General features: G+C 45.9%; 1 protein-coding gene across 1 annotated transcript in view; it reads right to left on the bottom strand.

Moving 5' to 3' along the window:
* The window catches only part of LOC123763246 (Enoyl-CoA hydratase, short chain 1), a 193,214-nt gene that overhangs the window by 25,165 nt on the left and 149,657 nt on the right, over positions 1-18,392 (bottom strand). Inside the window, 1 exon segment of the mRNA XM_045750353.2 lies at positions 6,295-6,362. Coding sequence (XP_045606309.2) covers positions 6,295-6,362 — 68 coding nt within the window.

Consider the following 18,392-nt stretch of genomic DNA (forward strand, 5'->3'; position numbering starts at 1 on the left):
CTTCGGAGGCTTCAGGTCGCCCATGGATCGACAATCTGGGTCCATTAGGACTACTCCCCAGTGGTTCATTGCCTGAACCAGGGGGATTCGATGGGGTCCTTGGCTTTTTGGCGCTAGTCGCTTCGGGTGACTTGTCTGCCGAGTTCTCGGGGTTTGGCTCTCCTGGCTGTTCATGTGCGGGGAGTGTCAAACGTCTTGGCTGACGGCCTGTCTCGTTTCGTTCCCCTGTCTACGGAATGGACGGTCAACACCGACTCCTTCCGTTGGCTTTGCCAGACGTTCAGGGCGCCCCGAGGTGAACCTCTTCGCGTCGGCATGGTCGTGGCGCCTTCCTTCTGTATGTGGCTCCCTTCCCCAATTGCGAGGCCGTCAAGGTCGATGTCTTTCGGCAGGACTGGTTGAGGTTGTCGTTCCTGTACCTCTTTCTCCCGGTTCAGCTGTTGCTCCAGGTCCTGACTCACTTGGAGACTTACCAGGGGAGAGTAGTCCTCTTGGCCCTGTGGTGGCCGACCCAGCCGTGGTTTCGGGCGCTGCTTGTCCTAACCCGGAGGTTTTTCCATGGCTCCAGTCTTTTCCAGTAGATCGGACCAGAGCGTCACATGGCTGGTTCGATCTTCTCCTCGAGTCTTCACATATGGTATTTTATATTCAGGTTTATCATCATCTGTATGGTGATCAGGTGGCTTCCTTATTAGTGTCCCACCTGCGGGCTTCTTCTCGGCGGCAGTATGAAGTTCCCTGGCGGTCCTTCCGGTTCTTTTTGCGTCTTCGTTGTTGTGCTTTACTGTCTGTTAGGGTGGTGGTGTCCTTTCTCTCTTGGTTGTTCCATGGCGGTCATCTAATGCCTAACACTGTCGCCTCGAATCATGCGGCGCTGGCAAAGCTGCTTCAGCTTGCTTTTGATATTGATGTTATGTCTGCACCATTACACTAGCTGTCTCGTGCATTGTTTTCACCTCCGGCCTGCTCATGCACCGCCTGAGCCGTCCTGGTCATCGGACAGAATGCTCTCTTTTTCTTTCTTCTCTGAGGTTTGTTGTCGCCCCTTTGTTTCGGGATTGTTTCTCGAAGACTCTTTTTCTGTTCGCATTGGCCTCTGGGGGTCAGGTTGGTGAGCTTCATGCTCTCCTCCAGCACAAGGGGTTTCTGCTCCTTTGGTCGTGGCTATCGATTTGTTCGTCTGCAGCCGTCTCCTCCTTTTCTGGCTAAGAATGAGACTGCTGCTTTCCGGAGTTTTGTTGATGCTTGGTTCGTCAGGCCGGGGGTGCATCATGTTCTGTGTCCAGTTGCGGCCCTCTGCCGTTATTTGCACGCCATGGCTTCTGTGTCCGGGGACGTGTTTTGGGTTGATCCCGTTTCCCTTCTTCCCTGTTCACGGGTGTGGGTCTCCCAGTCGTCTGCAGGGTTGTTAAGGCTAGCCAACCTGCGGTCTATTACCGTGCCCATGACGTTCGCAAGTTTGCTGCTCTTGCTGCCGTCTTTGGCAACATGTCCTGGGCTGACATTCGGGTGCAGGGATTTTGGCGGTTGAACAGGGTCCTGGCTGTTCGATATCTCGTGAACATTCCTGGGCCTAGTCGGGCCTGTGTCGCTTTGGGTTGACGGTTGCAGCCAGTTGTCTCGACTTTGAGTTGAGGAGTGAGCAGGGACTGCCGCCCGAGTAAGTCCCTCTACTTTTCCTCTGTGGGTAGTTAGCTCCGGGAGGCCAACGGGGCTCCCCCCAGAAAACCAGCGTTGAATATAATGAAACACCATTTTCTGGGCGAGACCCTGAGGCTCGCCCGCATTCCGTTCCTCCCTCTGGTCGGCGTTTTTTTCGCGTGTTTTGACATCCACCTTCAGAACTGAAGGGTGGATAGCCGACGCGAGGGTCTGGGTGTCTGTTTAAGGGGTCAAGGGTCTGTTGTTGTTGTTGTAGCCGACCCGGGGGTCTGTTGAAGTAAAGCTGGCTGCGCCTCACCCAGCCAATAACACTCCCTTACCCTGGGCAAGACTGAAAGCCCTAGACCACCGACATACCCCAAAGGGATAAGACAACATCATGCATGAAGTCCTAAAACGGGGAGTGATTATCTTAACACCCCAAGGAAGATATCCCTGACATGCAAGGGCAGTACTCACTAAGCACCTAAGGAAGGAAGGTCACCCTAGCCTGTACATTAAGACACCTGGCCACCACACCATACATAGCTGGTACAGCTACACAAGGCAATAATCCAGAACAGGAACTTGTAGCCAGAGGTGACTGTCTGACCATTAGCACATCAGTTCAAGAACTGGAGTGGTGGGCTGCTGGTTTACCTTCCCCTCTCAAATGGGGGAGGGGGGGATAATGCTAACGAGCAGAAGAGCTAGTTGCCGAAGTGTTGCTTGTTGGGGTTCTTTCTAAGGGGAGTTATTTTTATCTTTTCAGATGTAGATTGCACAGGTTAACCAGACACGTCCGTTTTGATTCGCCTACTTTTCTGGGTCCTTTCCTGGTCGATGGCAATTATGACATACTTTAAATGTAAAGTGCTCATAGGCCATTGCTCCCTGCGCCTCTCAGAGGGGGGCCAGGTTCTGGCTCGTAGTCCCCGGTAGGCATAAGGACTCCTGTGACTGATGCCCTTAAACTGATATAGCACATACCAGCTCAGATAGCTTCAGGGAGCCAATGGGGCTCCCCACATTAAAAGTATTTTTAGGTTAATGTATCTGGATGTCTGGAACAGATTAATTAAATTTACATTATTTCTTATGGGAAAATTTAATTCGGTGTACAAATTTTTGGATTACGATCCGTCTCTTGGTATGGATAAAATTTACAGACCAAGGTTCCACTATACTGTATATAGTTTTTTAGTGAACAAATCCACAAGAGCCGTCACGAGGGTTCGAACCTATGTCCGAGAGGATCCCAGACAATTAACCACTTAACTGCGCCAACCGAGTATTCTCAGTCGACGGGAAACTGCGCCAACCGAGAAAGCTCTTTGATTTTTCGGTACCAATTCTAAATGTGTACAAGGTTGGTTGTGTACAAAATGGACTCTTAGGACCTCCAGTGAGAGGCAGCCATCTTGGAAAAAAATTCCAGAATGCCCTGGTCAAGGCCTGGTCAAGGACTGGGCTGCGGGGACACTAAAAAACCCCAAATCATCTCAAGATAACCTCAAGATAATCAAGCCCTAGGGCTGCTGACTGGCTTAGTACTGAATGAACAACCATGGGTGGCACACGCGCCTCTGGCTCCCAAACACCTGTCTGACGCGGTGTTGAAAGATAACGCTCTGTCGGTGAAATTCAAACCTTATTGTTTGAAGAACATAAGGGTCATAATATTGGTGAAGTTAGGTGCAATAAGGACCTAACACAAAGGTTGGATGCAAGTGATACAGCACCTATGAGGACGATACAGCGAGCGTATCCAGTTGTAGCTCTGAGCCTCACCCTTGCAATCCTATGCTATCTCCAATTTATTTACATGATACATTGATGAATCGTTTTCTGCTTTCAGTAATGATGCATCTGATACAAGTAGCATAGATGAACAGTGTTAGCGGCTTCGATGGTGGTGTTTTCCATAGATATTTTCAACAATACCTGAATCTCTTCCTAACTGACTGGACACTCTTTGAGGCAAGCCGAGTCTCTTCCTGTGTGGGACCATACAAAGTGATCTTTTCAAGACTTCCTTACAAACTGATCTTTTCCTGTAATCTTTTCAATACTACCTTATGCTTTACAAGCTTGGCTACATACAGCCTACAAGTACTAAAGCCAAGGGTGTACGTGAGTACGTTATTTGCAAACACACAGAATGGAGAAACAGGAAGCGAAAATTTATCTGTACCTGGTGCACTGAAAGCGAAAGTCGCGCTGTGTACCATGGACTACTTCGTTGATTATTACTCACTTCCTGAAGTACTGAGTGTGTAATACAGTGTGTTACTGTGTAAATAGTGTGTGAAACTGTACATATTGTAATTTTTGTGATTTTTAACAGGTAATATTGCGACAATAAACATTTATTATGGAAACATTACAGACACATGTAATCACAGTTTCATGGAACATGAACGTTCTACTGTATACATATTGTAAAGGACACAAATATGCATCATATACAATAAAAAAATAAATAAAACTGCATTGGAAATACATAAAACAAATAATTGAAAATATATCTGTGGCAACACTCAGTGCTTGAATGGCACGCGCGACCATGTCTGGGTGATTCACGCACGGGCGACCAGGCCCTGGTGAGGTCACAGCACACCTTGTCCACGTCCCTACAGCAAAAGTAAGTGGAATTTGGTATTTATTTTTACATAGACATGTTCAGGGAAGGGAATGTATCATTTTACGAAGAAAAAAGGAATTTTTTGGGAACACTTTATTTCATGCACACCGGGGGGAATTTCACAATAAACTCAGCGCAGCATGGTGGTTAAGGCAGCGTCTGGGATCCTCTCGGACATAGGTTTGAACCCTCATCACGGCCCTTGTGGATTTGTTCATTTGATGCATCACACTATTGTGATTTTCTATGTGTATTTTTTTAGTCCCTTGTCAACATCAGTAACTTCCCTGTGTGTATGGAGAATGACGACTATCCTACCTACAAAGGAATTCTTCATAGACTTTAACCGTGCTCCACCAACTCCATACTATACTTGACCTCTATCCAATCTCTACAATATCATATTAACACTTTGGCGTACCCCGCGCGCCACCCCTTAACTGTGCGATTTGGGTCCCAGGGTGTCACAGGAGCGCGCGTAAATTTTGAAAAGTGTATACTCTCTTCAACTTTGTCACCTTAATTCTCGTCCTACGAGATTAAATTTGGTATCATTGTGTTCGCAATAAAATTTTCTACAGCACTAAATGCATATAAACTCCAAAAGCCAGGCTAATTACCCGCAGCAAACAGAGAAAGTGCGAATGAGTTACCCAGGAGCGCGCAAACGCGATAAAATGTTTTCACTATTTTCACTCTGGTCACCTCAATTTTCGTCCTAGGTCTTTCATTTTGGTCTCAATGGGTTCGCAATAGAATTCTCTAGAGGAACATTAGCATATAAAATAAAAAACCTGGTCACGCTCCAACCGCCGACGAGTTGAAGACGGGCCACGCGTTAGCCGCGAGTGAGCGCTCAGACGCCTTCCAGCTACATTCCCAATTCCCGCCCCTTTCAAGCCTTTCTTTCGCAATTTTCTTCCTGGAAAGGCCTTGTTCATGATCACTATCCATCGTGGAGTAAGCGTAGATAGTTTCTAAAGCCGCAGTAAGAAATATAGCCACGGAAAATAGCAGAAATGTTCACACGTTTGAGATGCGAGGGGAGGCGACATTGGTCACAACAGTGGAGCGAAAACAATGGGCCCACGGCGTGTGCCAAGCCGCCTGAGGGCCACGAGGCTCAACAAAGAAAATGGGAAGACATCGGCGCCCATTTTAAAACCAGTCCCCCCAAAACTGGATAAAAACCTGATTTTTGGCGATTATTTAAAGTGGATGACACAATGCTGCGTCATCCCCGGTATTACCGCCAGTAAACGGATGACGCAATGCTGCGTCATGCCCGGGCGAAAGTGTTAAATTGGGTATTAATTTTCAATAAGACATTGCCACATTTTTTCTCTCCTGATTAATACAAGATTCAGTATTGCTGGGATATAAAGTTATCTTACTCATACTTTCCTTTAGAGGTAGATACACAAATGCCCTCAGGCTAGGGCACTTATGCCCTAGTCTGAGGGCATTTATGAATCTGCGACTAATTTATGTATCGGCGACATTTACGTATCTGAGACTAATAAGTGCAAACAAACTGCACTTATTAGTGAGGTGTTGGAGGCACACTTCATACATAACTTCAAATTCAATTAACGAAGCCTAAAAGGCTTGGGAACTTGTACACTGTTGGTTTTAAGTTTAAAATGCAGGCCCAAAGAGTTGATGCTGAACCCCCATAAGTATAAAAATGTTAAAGCACATGCTACTTCAGGCTATTTCCTGTTCTTCCCTGTGCGTGACCGGTCAACTGGTACTACACACATCATCTTAAATTTTCAGTCACACCAGAATAAGTGCGACAGTGGAATCCACAAAAATTTACATGGATGCTGCCTCCATTCACAACTTTAAGAGCAAATACAGCACAAAACCTAAACACGAGATTTAATAGCTTACTACAGTAGACATAAAAAAAGCTTGGAGGCAGGGCATATAGGGATAAATCACATTCATCATTGTCACTGATAGATAAGATAGGCACACTCACAAATGGTAATAAATATACTCACAGTAGCAAAGGTGCAATGGAACAATCTCTTCTCAAAGTGGAGGCCTTCACTCAGAGGTAGCTCATAAGCTGAAAGTGTAAAATAATATGTATTATATTCATCAGGTGCAAAGGAGTAAACTGATTTTGAAACCACACTACTGTATTTTAAATATTTTCCTGAACAACAAAAATTGTTGTGAAAATAAGTACGTATGAGGGAACTGAGAATTTAGTTAGCAATGAACGAGAGGAGTTCAAAGTCAAGATTTTGTGGATCAGATATTTGCATCAAGACAACTAGAAGAAAAAGCCTATTAGGAAATTATAAGGTTTAAATGGCCATTATGGAGATTTTAGAATGTTAATAACACTTTACCCTACAGCTGCACATGTTGAACAGGAACAGTTGCGGCATATCTGACCACATTGCGCAAGTCAGAAATGATTTAGAGAGGAGTATAATATTCAAAAATCCTACGCAGGTACTAGTTCGGTACCGTGTGGTACTGGTACTAGAACACATGGCCGTGGTGTTGGTGGTGTCACCAACAGAACAGGTGTACTTTCAAAGTACAAGGATACCTAAGTTTTTGTAGTTAATCCATTCCCAAAGACAGTACGAAAACCGAAATGAATTTTTCCATAAAACCAGCGTTGAATGTAATGAAACGCCATTTGCTGGGTTAGACCCGGAGGCTCCCTGGAGCTTATCCTGGCTGATATGTTAATGTCAGACTTTGGCATCAGTTATGTGTATGGAGTTCTATGGGCCTACCGGAAGCATGGTAGGAAGCATGGTGTGGTTGGAAGCATTCTATGTCTGCCATCGACCGGGACAGGCACCCAGAAAGGTAAGCGTCCCGAAACAAATCCCAATTCTGGTGAAAATTGCTACCACAAGCTGAACAAGTGGATAGAACTCCCCTAAAAGAAACGAGCAAAAGATCATGACGTTACAAGTCGCCGCACCACTGACTGCGCAGCTCCCCATCTCCCTGGGAGGGGGAAGGAGCCCCAGACCTACTGCACTGGCTATACACCTGTTCTGAGGCTGGATGTCAAAAAATGCAAAAAACCTCCGTCCCTCCCTCCCTCCGGTCGGGAGGGATGCCGGGGAACCTTCGGGTCTCACCCAGAAAATGGCGTTTCATTACATTCAACGCTGCTTTTCTGGGGGAGCCTCTTCGGCTCCCCAGAGCTAACTACCCACAGAGGAAATAAGAGAGACCTATCCGGGAGGAGGTCGCTGCACACTCAACTCAAAGTCGAGACAACTGGCTGCAACTGCCAACCCAAGGTAACATAAGCCAGAAATGGGCCCGGGAACGACCACGAGATATCGAGCAGCCAGGACCCTGTACGACCGCCAAAAGCCCCGTGGCCAAGTGTCAGCCAGGACATGTCGCCAAGACGGCAGCAAGAGCAGCGAATCTACGAACGTCATGGGCACAGGGATAGAACGCAGGCTGGCTAGCTTTAATAACACGGCGGACAACCTGGGAGACCCTCACCCACAAATAGGGAAGAAGGGAACCAGATCAATCCAAAGCACGCCCCGAACACAGAAGCTGTGGAGCGCAAATAACAGCGGAGGGCCGCAACCGGACACAAAACACGATGCACCCCCAGCCCGACCAACCAAACACCAACAAACCAAGGACCCCTCCGGAAAGCAGCAGTCTCATTCTGTGCTAGAAAAGAGGGAGACGGCCACAACCGAACAAACCTATCGCCATGACCGAAGGAGCAGAAACCCCTGCGCCGGAGGAGAGCAGGAAGCTCAACGACCCAACCCCTAGAGGCAAATGCCAACAGGAAAAGAGCCTTCGAGAAACAAACCCGAACCAAAAGGGCTGCAACAAACCGAGGATAAGAAGAAAGAACACGCAATCCAAAGACCAGGACAGCTCAGGAGGCGCATGAGCAAGCCGGAGATGAAACAAAGCAGGAGACAGCTTACGAAACGGCGCAGAAGTAACACCAAGACCGAAAGCAAGCTGAAGCGGCTCCGCCAACGCCGTACGAAACGAGGCGACAGTATGCGGCAAGAAGACGGCCCCAAACTTCTACTAGAAAAAGACAAGGCAACACCAACAAATGCAGCTACCTAGGATGGGACAGAAGGAAAAGGAAGGACCGCCAAAAAAAACCATACTGCCGCCAAGAAGAAGCACGCAGGTGGGACACCAACAACGAAGCCACCTGACCACCAACCTAAGTTGAGAGACTCGAGGCAGAACCTCAACAGCCCTGTCAAGGTTCATTCGAGCCTAGGAAGAGGCGGAGCTGCGGGAAGATCTCGGGTGTGACCACCGAGCAAGCACAGCCGGAAACCCAAGCCGGCAAAGGAGGAGATGGAACGTTTGACGAACAGAAAACTTCCCAACGTGAGCAAGCTCGCCAGAAGATCCGAGACTACGGGTCCGACGCCAGAGAAGGGACACCACGAGATCCTGAAAATGCCAACAGGCAGGGCAAGCTAGGAAAACAGGAACCCAAACCTGGCAACAGAAGGGCCAAAAGCCACAAACAAAACACACAACAGTGTGTAGGAGAAAACGAGAAAAAGAAAAAACAAGAAAAGAGAAATTCTCCAAAAAGAATTCAAGCATGATCATTATTAGGCAGGAGACACTGGTAAACTGAGTGTGGTGGACCCATACACGTGTATGAACAAACTCCAAACACCGAGGCAAACAACGAGTACCGAATCGAATTTTTCGGAGAAATTTGAAAAACCGAGTACCAAAAAATACGAGAACAGGGGGCATACTAGAACCGAGGTTCCACTGTACATCTGCACACCAAGTAAGGCAAAGTAGGGAGATTGAGTGTGAACTTTGTGCCACAAATTCCAACATTTGATGATACAGATGTTGGGGTTATTGACCTTTTCCCTTATATGATTCATATGAACTACTGTATTTTTGGTACACTTTGACAAGCCACGCATGGCACATAATGCTCAGAAAACAAAGAGGTATGCTCACAAGCTCAATGGAACAGAGGATATAACACCATATTCACAATTGCAGCAGTGGAGGAACACCACAGTACCAAAATTTTGTGTGTTTTTTGCTCTCTCTATGACGAAGCATTCAGTGAAACATGTAATCCAGTAAAACATGTAAGGCCTTGGTAAGTTAGGCAGGCCACCACCCTCCAGCTCTTTTACTGATGTAGTCGTGCTGAGTGGTCGCTGTCACTCTGGCTCCATGTTCTCGTTTTCTTTGGTGTTTCGCCCTTGCAGCAGTGTCATGAAACGAATGTGCGCATGTTACCAGGAGTTTCGAGTACTGGAGCAGCATGTGCCTAAGGCTTTCTTTCCTAGGTGCTCCGTGAGTACAATACTGCCCTTGCATCTCAGGGTAATCTTCCCTGTGGCATTTGGGAAACACTCCCCATTAGAGGACCTTCTTCGCTTGTGGTTGTTCTTACCCTTGGGGTGAGTTGGGAGTCTTGGGCTTTCTGCCTTGCCCCCAGGTAGGGGCGTGTTTGTTTGCTGTTGGGGCACACTGTGGCTAGCACAACCTGTATTGCTATCATGCGGCGGCAAATGTTTCTCTCTGGCTGTTAGTTGTGAGGTTTGGGGGAGTCTTTCGTTTTCACTTTGGAATTTTAGCCTGTTGTGGCAGTGGAGGTCTGCCTAGCTCCTTATTAGGCTTAGCCTAAGTTGTGGTGGTGGTCATCTTCTGTTGCCCCCAAGGTATCACAACTGCTACTTGCAGTCAGTTTGCCTGCTTCGGACAGGGTTTATCGGCTTAACTGGCCCCAGTGCCTGGGCTTCCCATGGGGCTTATTCACTCTACGGGCCCTGCAAAACCCATGGGCTCGGTCGTACCTTCGTGGTACTTCCGAGCTCACTCTCGCCTTGGGCGAAATTGTGGGTTGTCCATCGCCCCTGCCTCAGGGAGACGAACATCCATCATGCTGCCTGTGGGTCGGGGACACTTGTGACCCAGGGTCTGGCGGGATTTGTTCCCCGCTAGTGCACCTATTATTTATTTCCTTCTTTAGTGATCTTTGGGATCAGGCGGCAGCCGTGTTGCACGATCGGTTCTCCTTATTGCAACAGGCCAGGTTGGTTGCCTAGTTGCAAGCCCATGCAGCTGCCCCGCTTGGGTTTTTGGGCATTGGTTGTTTCGGTCTTGGTTCAGGCCTTGGTTCAGTCTTTTCCTCCTCCCCTTTTTCCAGCTCCCAAATGTCTGAGGGGTTTGGAGTTGGGGCGGGTTTTTGTTCTTCGGGGGCTGCCCCTTCCAATGTGGTGAAACCCCCTCTTTCCCACCAGGACTTCTGCGTCGATCCAGCAAACTCTTCTTCGAAGCCTATTCCCTGGACTCTGCCTTCCCTTTTGGGGCGGTCGGCATGGATAAGGGCTCTGCCTCCCGGGGCTGCTTCAGCAGGGGAGGTTTTTTTTTGTACCCTCTTTCTCTTTATGAGTGTGTTAGGTGCAGCTCCCCCTCCCCCACCCCCCAGTTCATTTTCGAGGGCCTTTGGTTTTCTCGGATTTGTTCCTTCTGAGGTTTTCTTCCTCTTGAATTACCTCTGCGGAGGTTCAGGGGGATATTCCATGCTTACCTCCTGTGGGACCCGGCTTCCACTTCAGTGCTGGATCCGGTTTCTTTTCAGTTCAGCTCCTCTTCCCATCTTGGGGGCATTCCGTGGTGCCTATGTTTTCTGGGTGGCAGACTCTTCCTTCTTTCTCTCTGGGCTCAGCGTAGCTATTGTCATACCTGCACTCTTGAGTGGCGGGAGGTTTCCAAGGTGTTGCTGGTGTTTTTGGGGGGCTCTTTGGAGTTTATCAATGAGTAATCAATGAGTTTATCAATGAGTTTATCAATGAGTGAGGGTGAAGAGTACCTCTTCACCCTCACACTTCCTTGTGATGTTGGTCTGGTGCAGCTGCATTCTTGGGCTCCCACTCTTTCGGCTGCTTTGGTGGCTGATGACTTCGACCTTTTGGGCTTTAGGCCACTGTCTTGCATTTCTTTCTTCTTCTGTAGCTGTCTTCGGATTGACTTTTGGAGAAGGTGAGAGCGCGGGGTGGGGAGACCTCGGCTCGGGTCCTGGTCTCTGCTGCTTGTAATTACCTAAGTGTAGTTACAGGATGAGAGCTACGCTCGTGGTATCCCGCTTCCCAGCACTCTTTGTCATATAACGCTTTGAAATTACCGACGGTTTTGGCCTCCACCACCTTCTCACTTAACTTGTTCCAACCGTCTACCACTCTGTTTACAAAAGTGAATTTTTGTATATTTCTCCGGCAGCTTTGTTTCGTTAGTTTAAATCTATGACCTCTTGTTCTTGAAGTTCCGGGTCTCAGGAATTCTTCCCTATCAATTTTATCGATTCCTGTTATTATTTTGAACGTAGTGATCATATCGCCTCTTTTTCTTCCATCTTCTAGTTTTTGCATATTTAATGCCTCTAACCTCTCCTCGTAGCTCTTGTCCTTCAGTTCTGAAGCCACTTAGTGGCATGTCGTTGCACCTTTTCCAGTTTGTTGATGTGCTTCTTAAGATATGGGCACCATACAACAGCTGCATATTCCAGCTTTGGTCTAATAAAAGTCATGAACAATTTCTTTAGTATTTCGCCATCCATGTATTTAAAAGCAATTCTAAGGTTAGAAAGTGTAGCATAGGCTCCTCCCACAATGTTCTTAACACTTTCGCGCTTTCGAGTAGAGATAACTCGTCACTGGTTTTTCTTACGATTCCGCATAACTGCCTACTTTTCTCGTCAATCGAAAAAATATTTCTATAAATTCCATTCTTTAACCGAAATGGATGGGGATACTCTCAGATTGTTCTCCATGAAATTCCCGTTCTCCCTCACCGAACACATGGCATCTCGGCCTACCCAGTCACGTGGTCGGCCCATTGTTTTGTTGACACGCCAAGTGCCCACACTGTGCTCCCCTCTCGCGGCAAACGTGACCCGTTTTACGCATTTATTTCCGTTCCGTTTCCGTTCTCGTGTACCTAAAACCCATTCAATACCTTCAACATGGATGCTGCACCAGGAACAAGCAGTGGAACGCAAAACAAAGGTAGGAAATCTAGGAAAGTAGAAGAGATCGCCAGGATTTTCGATCTGTATCGTGGGGTCAATCTCACTCCATCCAAGATTCCCGACGTTGTTGAAGCCTTTTCAGGGTCTTCTGATGATGATTTGGAGGCTGACGAACTGGAAAATGATGTTCTTTATGAGGTTTCCTCAAGTGATGAAGATATTTCGAGTGAGAGTGAGGATGAGAGTGATGAAGAAGCCCCAGCCCCGCCACGCGGTGACCGCACGTGTCCGGTACCAAAGAGGGCTAGGCTGGGTGATGAGTGGAATCGTAGCAATACTCCTCCCATCGTTGATAACTTTACTGCAACCCCTGGCCTAACAGTTCCACTACCTGCTACTCCATTGCAGTTTTTACAATTATTTTTCACTAGAGCAGTGGTTGAATACTTAGAGTATGAAACAAATTTGCATGCCACACACGTCATACATCTCATGGCTGAGTCAGCAAGAAAAACGTGGAAACCAGTGTCGGTGAAAGAAATGGCCCGATATTTGGCCCTGTGCATACTGATGGGCATAGTGAAGATGCCTACAATGAGGATGTACTGGCAGACGAATCAGATGTGGCATTGTCGATTCTTCAACTTGTTTATGTCGTCTGCTCGGTTCCAACACATTTCTAAGTTCTTCCACATGTTTACACATGTGGCACACTTAGACTACAACGTGGCGCCCCCAAGGATCTGCAACAAGTTGTAAAGGGTAAAATGGCAACCGACACGACCGTATACATGCGTAAGGATAACACCTTTGTTATAGTTTGGAAGGACAAGCGCCCCGTCTCTGTCATCACCAATATCCACAATGCCGACACTACTCAAGCACAGCGCAGGAAACGCGTTCGTAAAGGTGACGGGAGAACTGGAGTAGAAACTGTGAAAATGAACAAACCCAAGGCCATAGTGGATTACAATAAGTTCATGAAAGGTGTTGATCATTTTGATCAAATGGTCAAATATTATGAGTTTGCAAGAAAAACCCACAAATGGACCAAGAAGATCACTTTCTATTTTCTGCAAATGGCCATGCACAATGCATACGCATTGTATAACCACTACTCAACAGATACAAAAAAACTAACACTATTAGAGTTTCACGCAGTAGGAATAAAAGCCTTATTGGCGTGGAACAGCAAGGAATGGCCAACAACAACAAGTATACCACATGTTCCCGACATAGATGCCAGCGCAACTCCTCCTGCTGACGCGGCAGTTTCAACACCCGGGCCATCTGGTGCTAGGCGTCCTCTGTTCACCTCAACACCTCAAGCCCACTCATCAACCACAAATTCTGAAATGGACATTGAGGACATAGAACCACTTGATGTTTCTGATTTCATAGAAGATTCTACTACAAGTTTGGTGGTTCCTGTAGAAGACAATATTCTTCCAGTGAATCCAAAAAATACAAGAATTATAGATTCAGAACAACGTCTCAACTACAAGTTGACGCATGAACTCGTGCACTTGGCTAAAAAAAAAAGATGCCGTGTTTGTTACAAGTCTGGCAAAAGGAGGGACGTGATATATGGATGTAAAACTTGTGATGTGGCACTGTGCGCTGCGCCTTGCTACACAAGGTACCACCGAAGAAAGATATTTTGGGTGGAGAAAAAATAACCACCGGCAACAGCTTCACTCCACCTAAGAAACATCAGATGAGCAACTTCAGGATCAGAAGCCTGAAGATGGTGGAGTGAAGAAAAAATGCTCAACTGTTGATCTTCAATCAACATAGACAGGGTAAGTACACCTATTTGGAATTTTTTATCATCTATAAGAAGTTGTATTATATACGTTTTGTAGAGAATTTATTTGTGAATTTTTTGGTACCAGAATGAATATTATATCACATAAACTTCTATGAGTAAAAAAAAAAAACACAAAGTATGTTTGGGGGTGTGGAGGGTGTGGCTCTGGGTGTGGCGGTCGTGTGGCAGTGGGTTCCCTTTAGCCGTTGATATATCCAACACGTGGGAAATATTTGTATGTGTTATGTATATGTCTGTGTAGGGAATTTTGCTGCGATCACTGTCATACAAATTATAAAATGTTTCAACAAGTATAAACATGAGAAACATCAAACGAACGAAAACAATGCGTTCGTTTCTGCCGTGAACGCATACTGAGCGACGTGGTTCTATATTTGGCGCTTCTCTTACACATGCTTTGTACAAATGTTATACATTTCATCTTATAGAAAATTTTATTGCGAACACATTGGTATAAAAAAGAAATACGTACATAGAAAAGTAGGGTCAGGAAACGTATAAATGTATAAACTTTCCAAGCATGATTTCCCCCCTGTGTTTTCGCCAGTGCGCTCGCGGCTAACTACTCTCCACTTCCCACACTCTTGCGGGTGGGCAATTACCTATATTAAACATTCATATGCATATGTCCGTGTAGAGAATTTTATTGCGATTCCAATGATACCAAAATTAGCGATGTAGGACAACTGTAGGCTTCGCAACCATTAAGAGAGTGGAAACATTTTGTTGCTGTTTGGCGCTCTCGGCGAGTGATCTGCATAGTTTTTTATTTGGTGTTGATACTCCTTATGCTTGGGCGGCATTTTATAGGTATGCTCTTATAGACAATTTCATTGTGAACACAGCGATACCAAATTTAAATACGTGCACCTTCAATTATTGTCAGGACAGTCAAAAGAGTGTACACTTTTTCGGTCTTACGCGTAGGGGCGCGAAGTGCCGAAAGCATCTAGGGTATTGATTTTTTTTGAGCGCCGAGAGCGCGAAAGTGTTAATGTGGTCCTCAGGGCGACAGTTTTCTATCTACAACCACCCCTAGATCCCTTTCTTTGTCAGAATTCTTTAAAGATTTCTCACATAATTTATTGGTTGTGTGGGGTCTATGTTCTCCAATTCCACATTAAATAACATAGCATTTATTCACATTAAATTCCATTTGCCAAGTATTGCTCCATATACTTATTTTGTCCGGGTCTTCTTGAAGGGCATGAAAATCATCTTATCTTACCTATTATCTTAGCATCATCAGCAAACACATTCATGTAATTCTGTATTCCCACTGGCATATCGTTTATGTAGACAATGAACATTACCAGTGCAAAACTGAACCCTGTGGTACTCCACTCGTGACATTCCTCCAATCCGATACCTTGCCTCTGAATACAGCCCTCATTTTTCTGTCAGTTAGGAAATTTTTCATCCATGTTAGTAGCTTACCTGTCATCCCTCCAATATGTTCCAGTTTCCAGAACAACCTCTTATGGGGAACTCTGTCGAAAGCCTTTTTTAGGTCCAGATAGATGCAGTCAACCCAACCATCTCTTTCCTGTAAAATCTCTGTGGCTCGATCATAAAAACTGAGTAAGTTCGTTACACAGGATCTTCCAGTTCGAAAACCATACTGTCTGTCTGATATTACATCGTTTTCCTCCAGGTGTTCTACCCATTTAGTTTTAATTATTTTTTCCAATATTTTCACTATTACACTTGTCAATGATACAGGTCTATAATTAAGGGGGTCTTCCCTGCTTCCACTTTTGTAGATTGGAACTATGTTAGCCTTTTTCCACACATCAGCTACAACTCCTGTACACAGGGATGCGTGAAAAATCAGTTGAAGTGGAATGCTGAGCTCAGTTGCACATTCTCTCAGAACCCATGGTGAAACTGCATCTGGACCAACTGCTTTGTTCTTACTTAGCTCCTTGAGCATTTTTTCCACTTCGTCTCTAGACACCTCTATGTGCTCTATGTTATTCTCTGGAATTCTTATTGTGTCTGGTTCCCTACAGATTTCATTTTGTACAAACACACTTTGGAACTTTTCGTTTAGTGTTTCACACATTTCCTTTTCATTTTCCATGAATCTATTTTCCATTTTCAACCTCTGAATATTATCCTTTACCTGTAATTTGTTGTTTATGAATTTATAGAATAGACCTGGTTCTGTTTTACATTTGTCTGCAATCCCTTTTTCAAAATTTCTTTCTGCCTCTCTCCTCACTGCAGTGTAGTTGTTTCTCGCATCTTTGTATCGTTGGTATGTTTGGGGGTTTGGCCTCTTCCTGTATTGATTCCATTTTTGTGTCTTTTGGTCTCTGGCCCTCTCGCAATTTCTATTGAACCAATCCTGTTTCCTACTTCTGCATCTCTGTTTTGGTATAAATTTTTTTGTGCCTTTATCATATATTTCCCAAAACTTAACATACATCTCATTCACTTCCTTGCCTAGTAACAAGTCTGTCCAATTATACTCGCTAAAAAAATTTCTAAGGTTGCCATAATGTCCTTTCCTGAAGTCAGGTTTTCAACTGCTTCAACCTCCTTATTTTCTTCCAGATTATAACACATTGCATACTTTATTCCCAAAAAGACATGGTCACTTTTACCCAAGGGAGGAAGGTACTGAATGTCAAATCTCTCTTCCTCCTTCCTGGTAAATATCAAATCTAGCATGGAGGGAACGTCCCCTTTCCTCATCCTCGTAGCTTGCTTAACATGTTGATACAAGAATGTTTCCAGGATGAGGTCTACAAATCTACAGGTCCAAAAATCTTCTGTTTTAGCTTCATATGCTTCCCAGTCTATGGATTTCAAGTTGAAGTCACCGACTATCAACAGTCGTGATCTATCATTATCCACTCTCGCTATAATCTCTCTCATTATTGTTATAAGTAAGTAAGTAATTATCAAAAGAAGGCACCAAACCGGGAAGGCTATGTAGCACCATCAAAGACGCAAAATAATCAGAGGGCGCTAAATATCACCAAGGATGCCAATACGAGAACAAAAACGCATAAGGCGAACGATATCAAAAGTATCCGAGTCACCAAGAATTCTATCGAGGGACAGGTGACCGCGAGGGGCGGTCGGAAAGCAAGACATACGCTCGTCCTGGAAGTCAGGACATTCAAGAAGGACATGCACAACCGTAAGAGGGACAATGCAACTAGGACAATAAGGAGCAGGGCGGCGCTCCATCAAGTGACCATGGGTTAAGCGAGTATAGCCAATACGCAACCTCGCCAGAGCTGTTTCCCACCGCCGGTTACGGTGGATGGAGGACTGCCACGAGGAAACACAACATTTAAGAGTACGTAGCTTGTTACCAGTAACAGACAACCAAGAAGCCTGCCAACGGGTAAGGACTGAGGAATGGATAACCGGGTAAAAGTCGGAATACGGAATGCCCTTACGAGAGATGGGACAAGAGCGGACAGCTTCCTTGGCGGCAGCATTCGCACGCTCATTTAAAGACACACCAATATGGCTGGGAACCCAACAAAACTCAACCGACTTAAATTTACTATGAACGAGAAACAGCCAATGCTGGATCTCGACAACCACTGGATGAACTGGATTAAAGGACCCGAGAGCCATGAGGGCACTACGAGAGTCAACAACAACTACAAAGGAAGACTGACAACGAGAAAGTAGGAGACGAAGAGCATAGAGAATAGCATAAAGTTCCGCTGTAAAGATGCTAGTCTCCGGAGGCAAGCGACACATATAAGTGCGATCAGGAAAAACAACAGAGTAGCCAACACAGTCCGCTGACTTAGACCCATCGGTGAAGACAGAAACGGAGTGGGAGTGAGAAGAAAAGTGCTCGAGGAAAAGGCGTTTTAGAACCGTAGGAGGGGTAAAAGCTTTAGTGATACGGGTCAAGGAAGTACAAAACCGCGGAAGAGGGACCCTCCACGGGGGCAAAGAAGGAACAACACGAGGAGAAACATCAGAAATACGAACGGAAAGAGAATCCTGCAGGCGAGATAACCGGACAGAAAGAGGGAGGTGGTGAAGAGGAACAGGAACCGCAGGAGGGGTAAAAGTTAAAGCACGACAGAGGCGAGAGGAAGGATGTTGCAAGGACCGCGCAAGATAGCGAAGACAGTAGCGATCACGGCGGTCCTGGAGAGACAGGAAGCCAGTGTCAACATATAAGCTATGGACGGGAGTCGAACGAAAGGCACCAGAACTGAGGCGCAACCCAGTATGGTGCAAAGCATCAAGACGGCAAAGAGTAGAAGGAGAAGCAGACGAGTAAGCAG

This window comes from Procambarus clarkii, chromosome 49 (assembly GCF_040958095.1).
Source record: "Procambarus clarkii isolate CNS0578487 chromosome 49, FALCON_Pclarkii_2.0, whole genome shotgun sequence".
Taxonomy (NCBI): domain Eukaryota; kingdom Metazoa; phylum Arthropoda; class Malacostraca; order Decapoda; family Cambaridae; genus Procambarus; species Procambarus clarkii.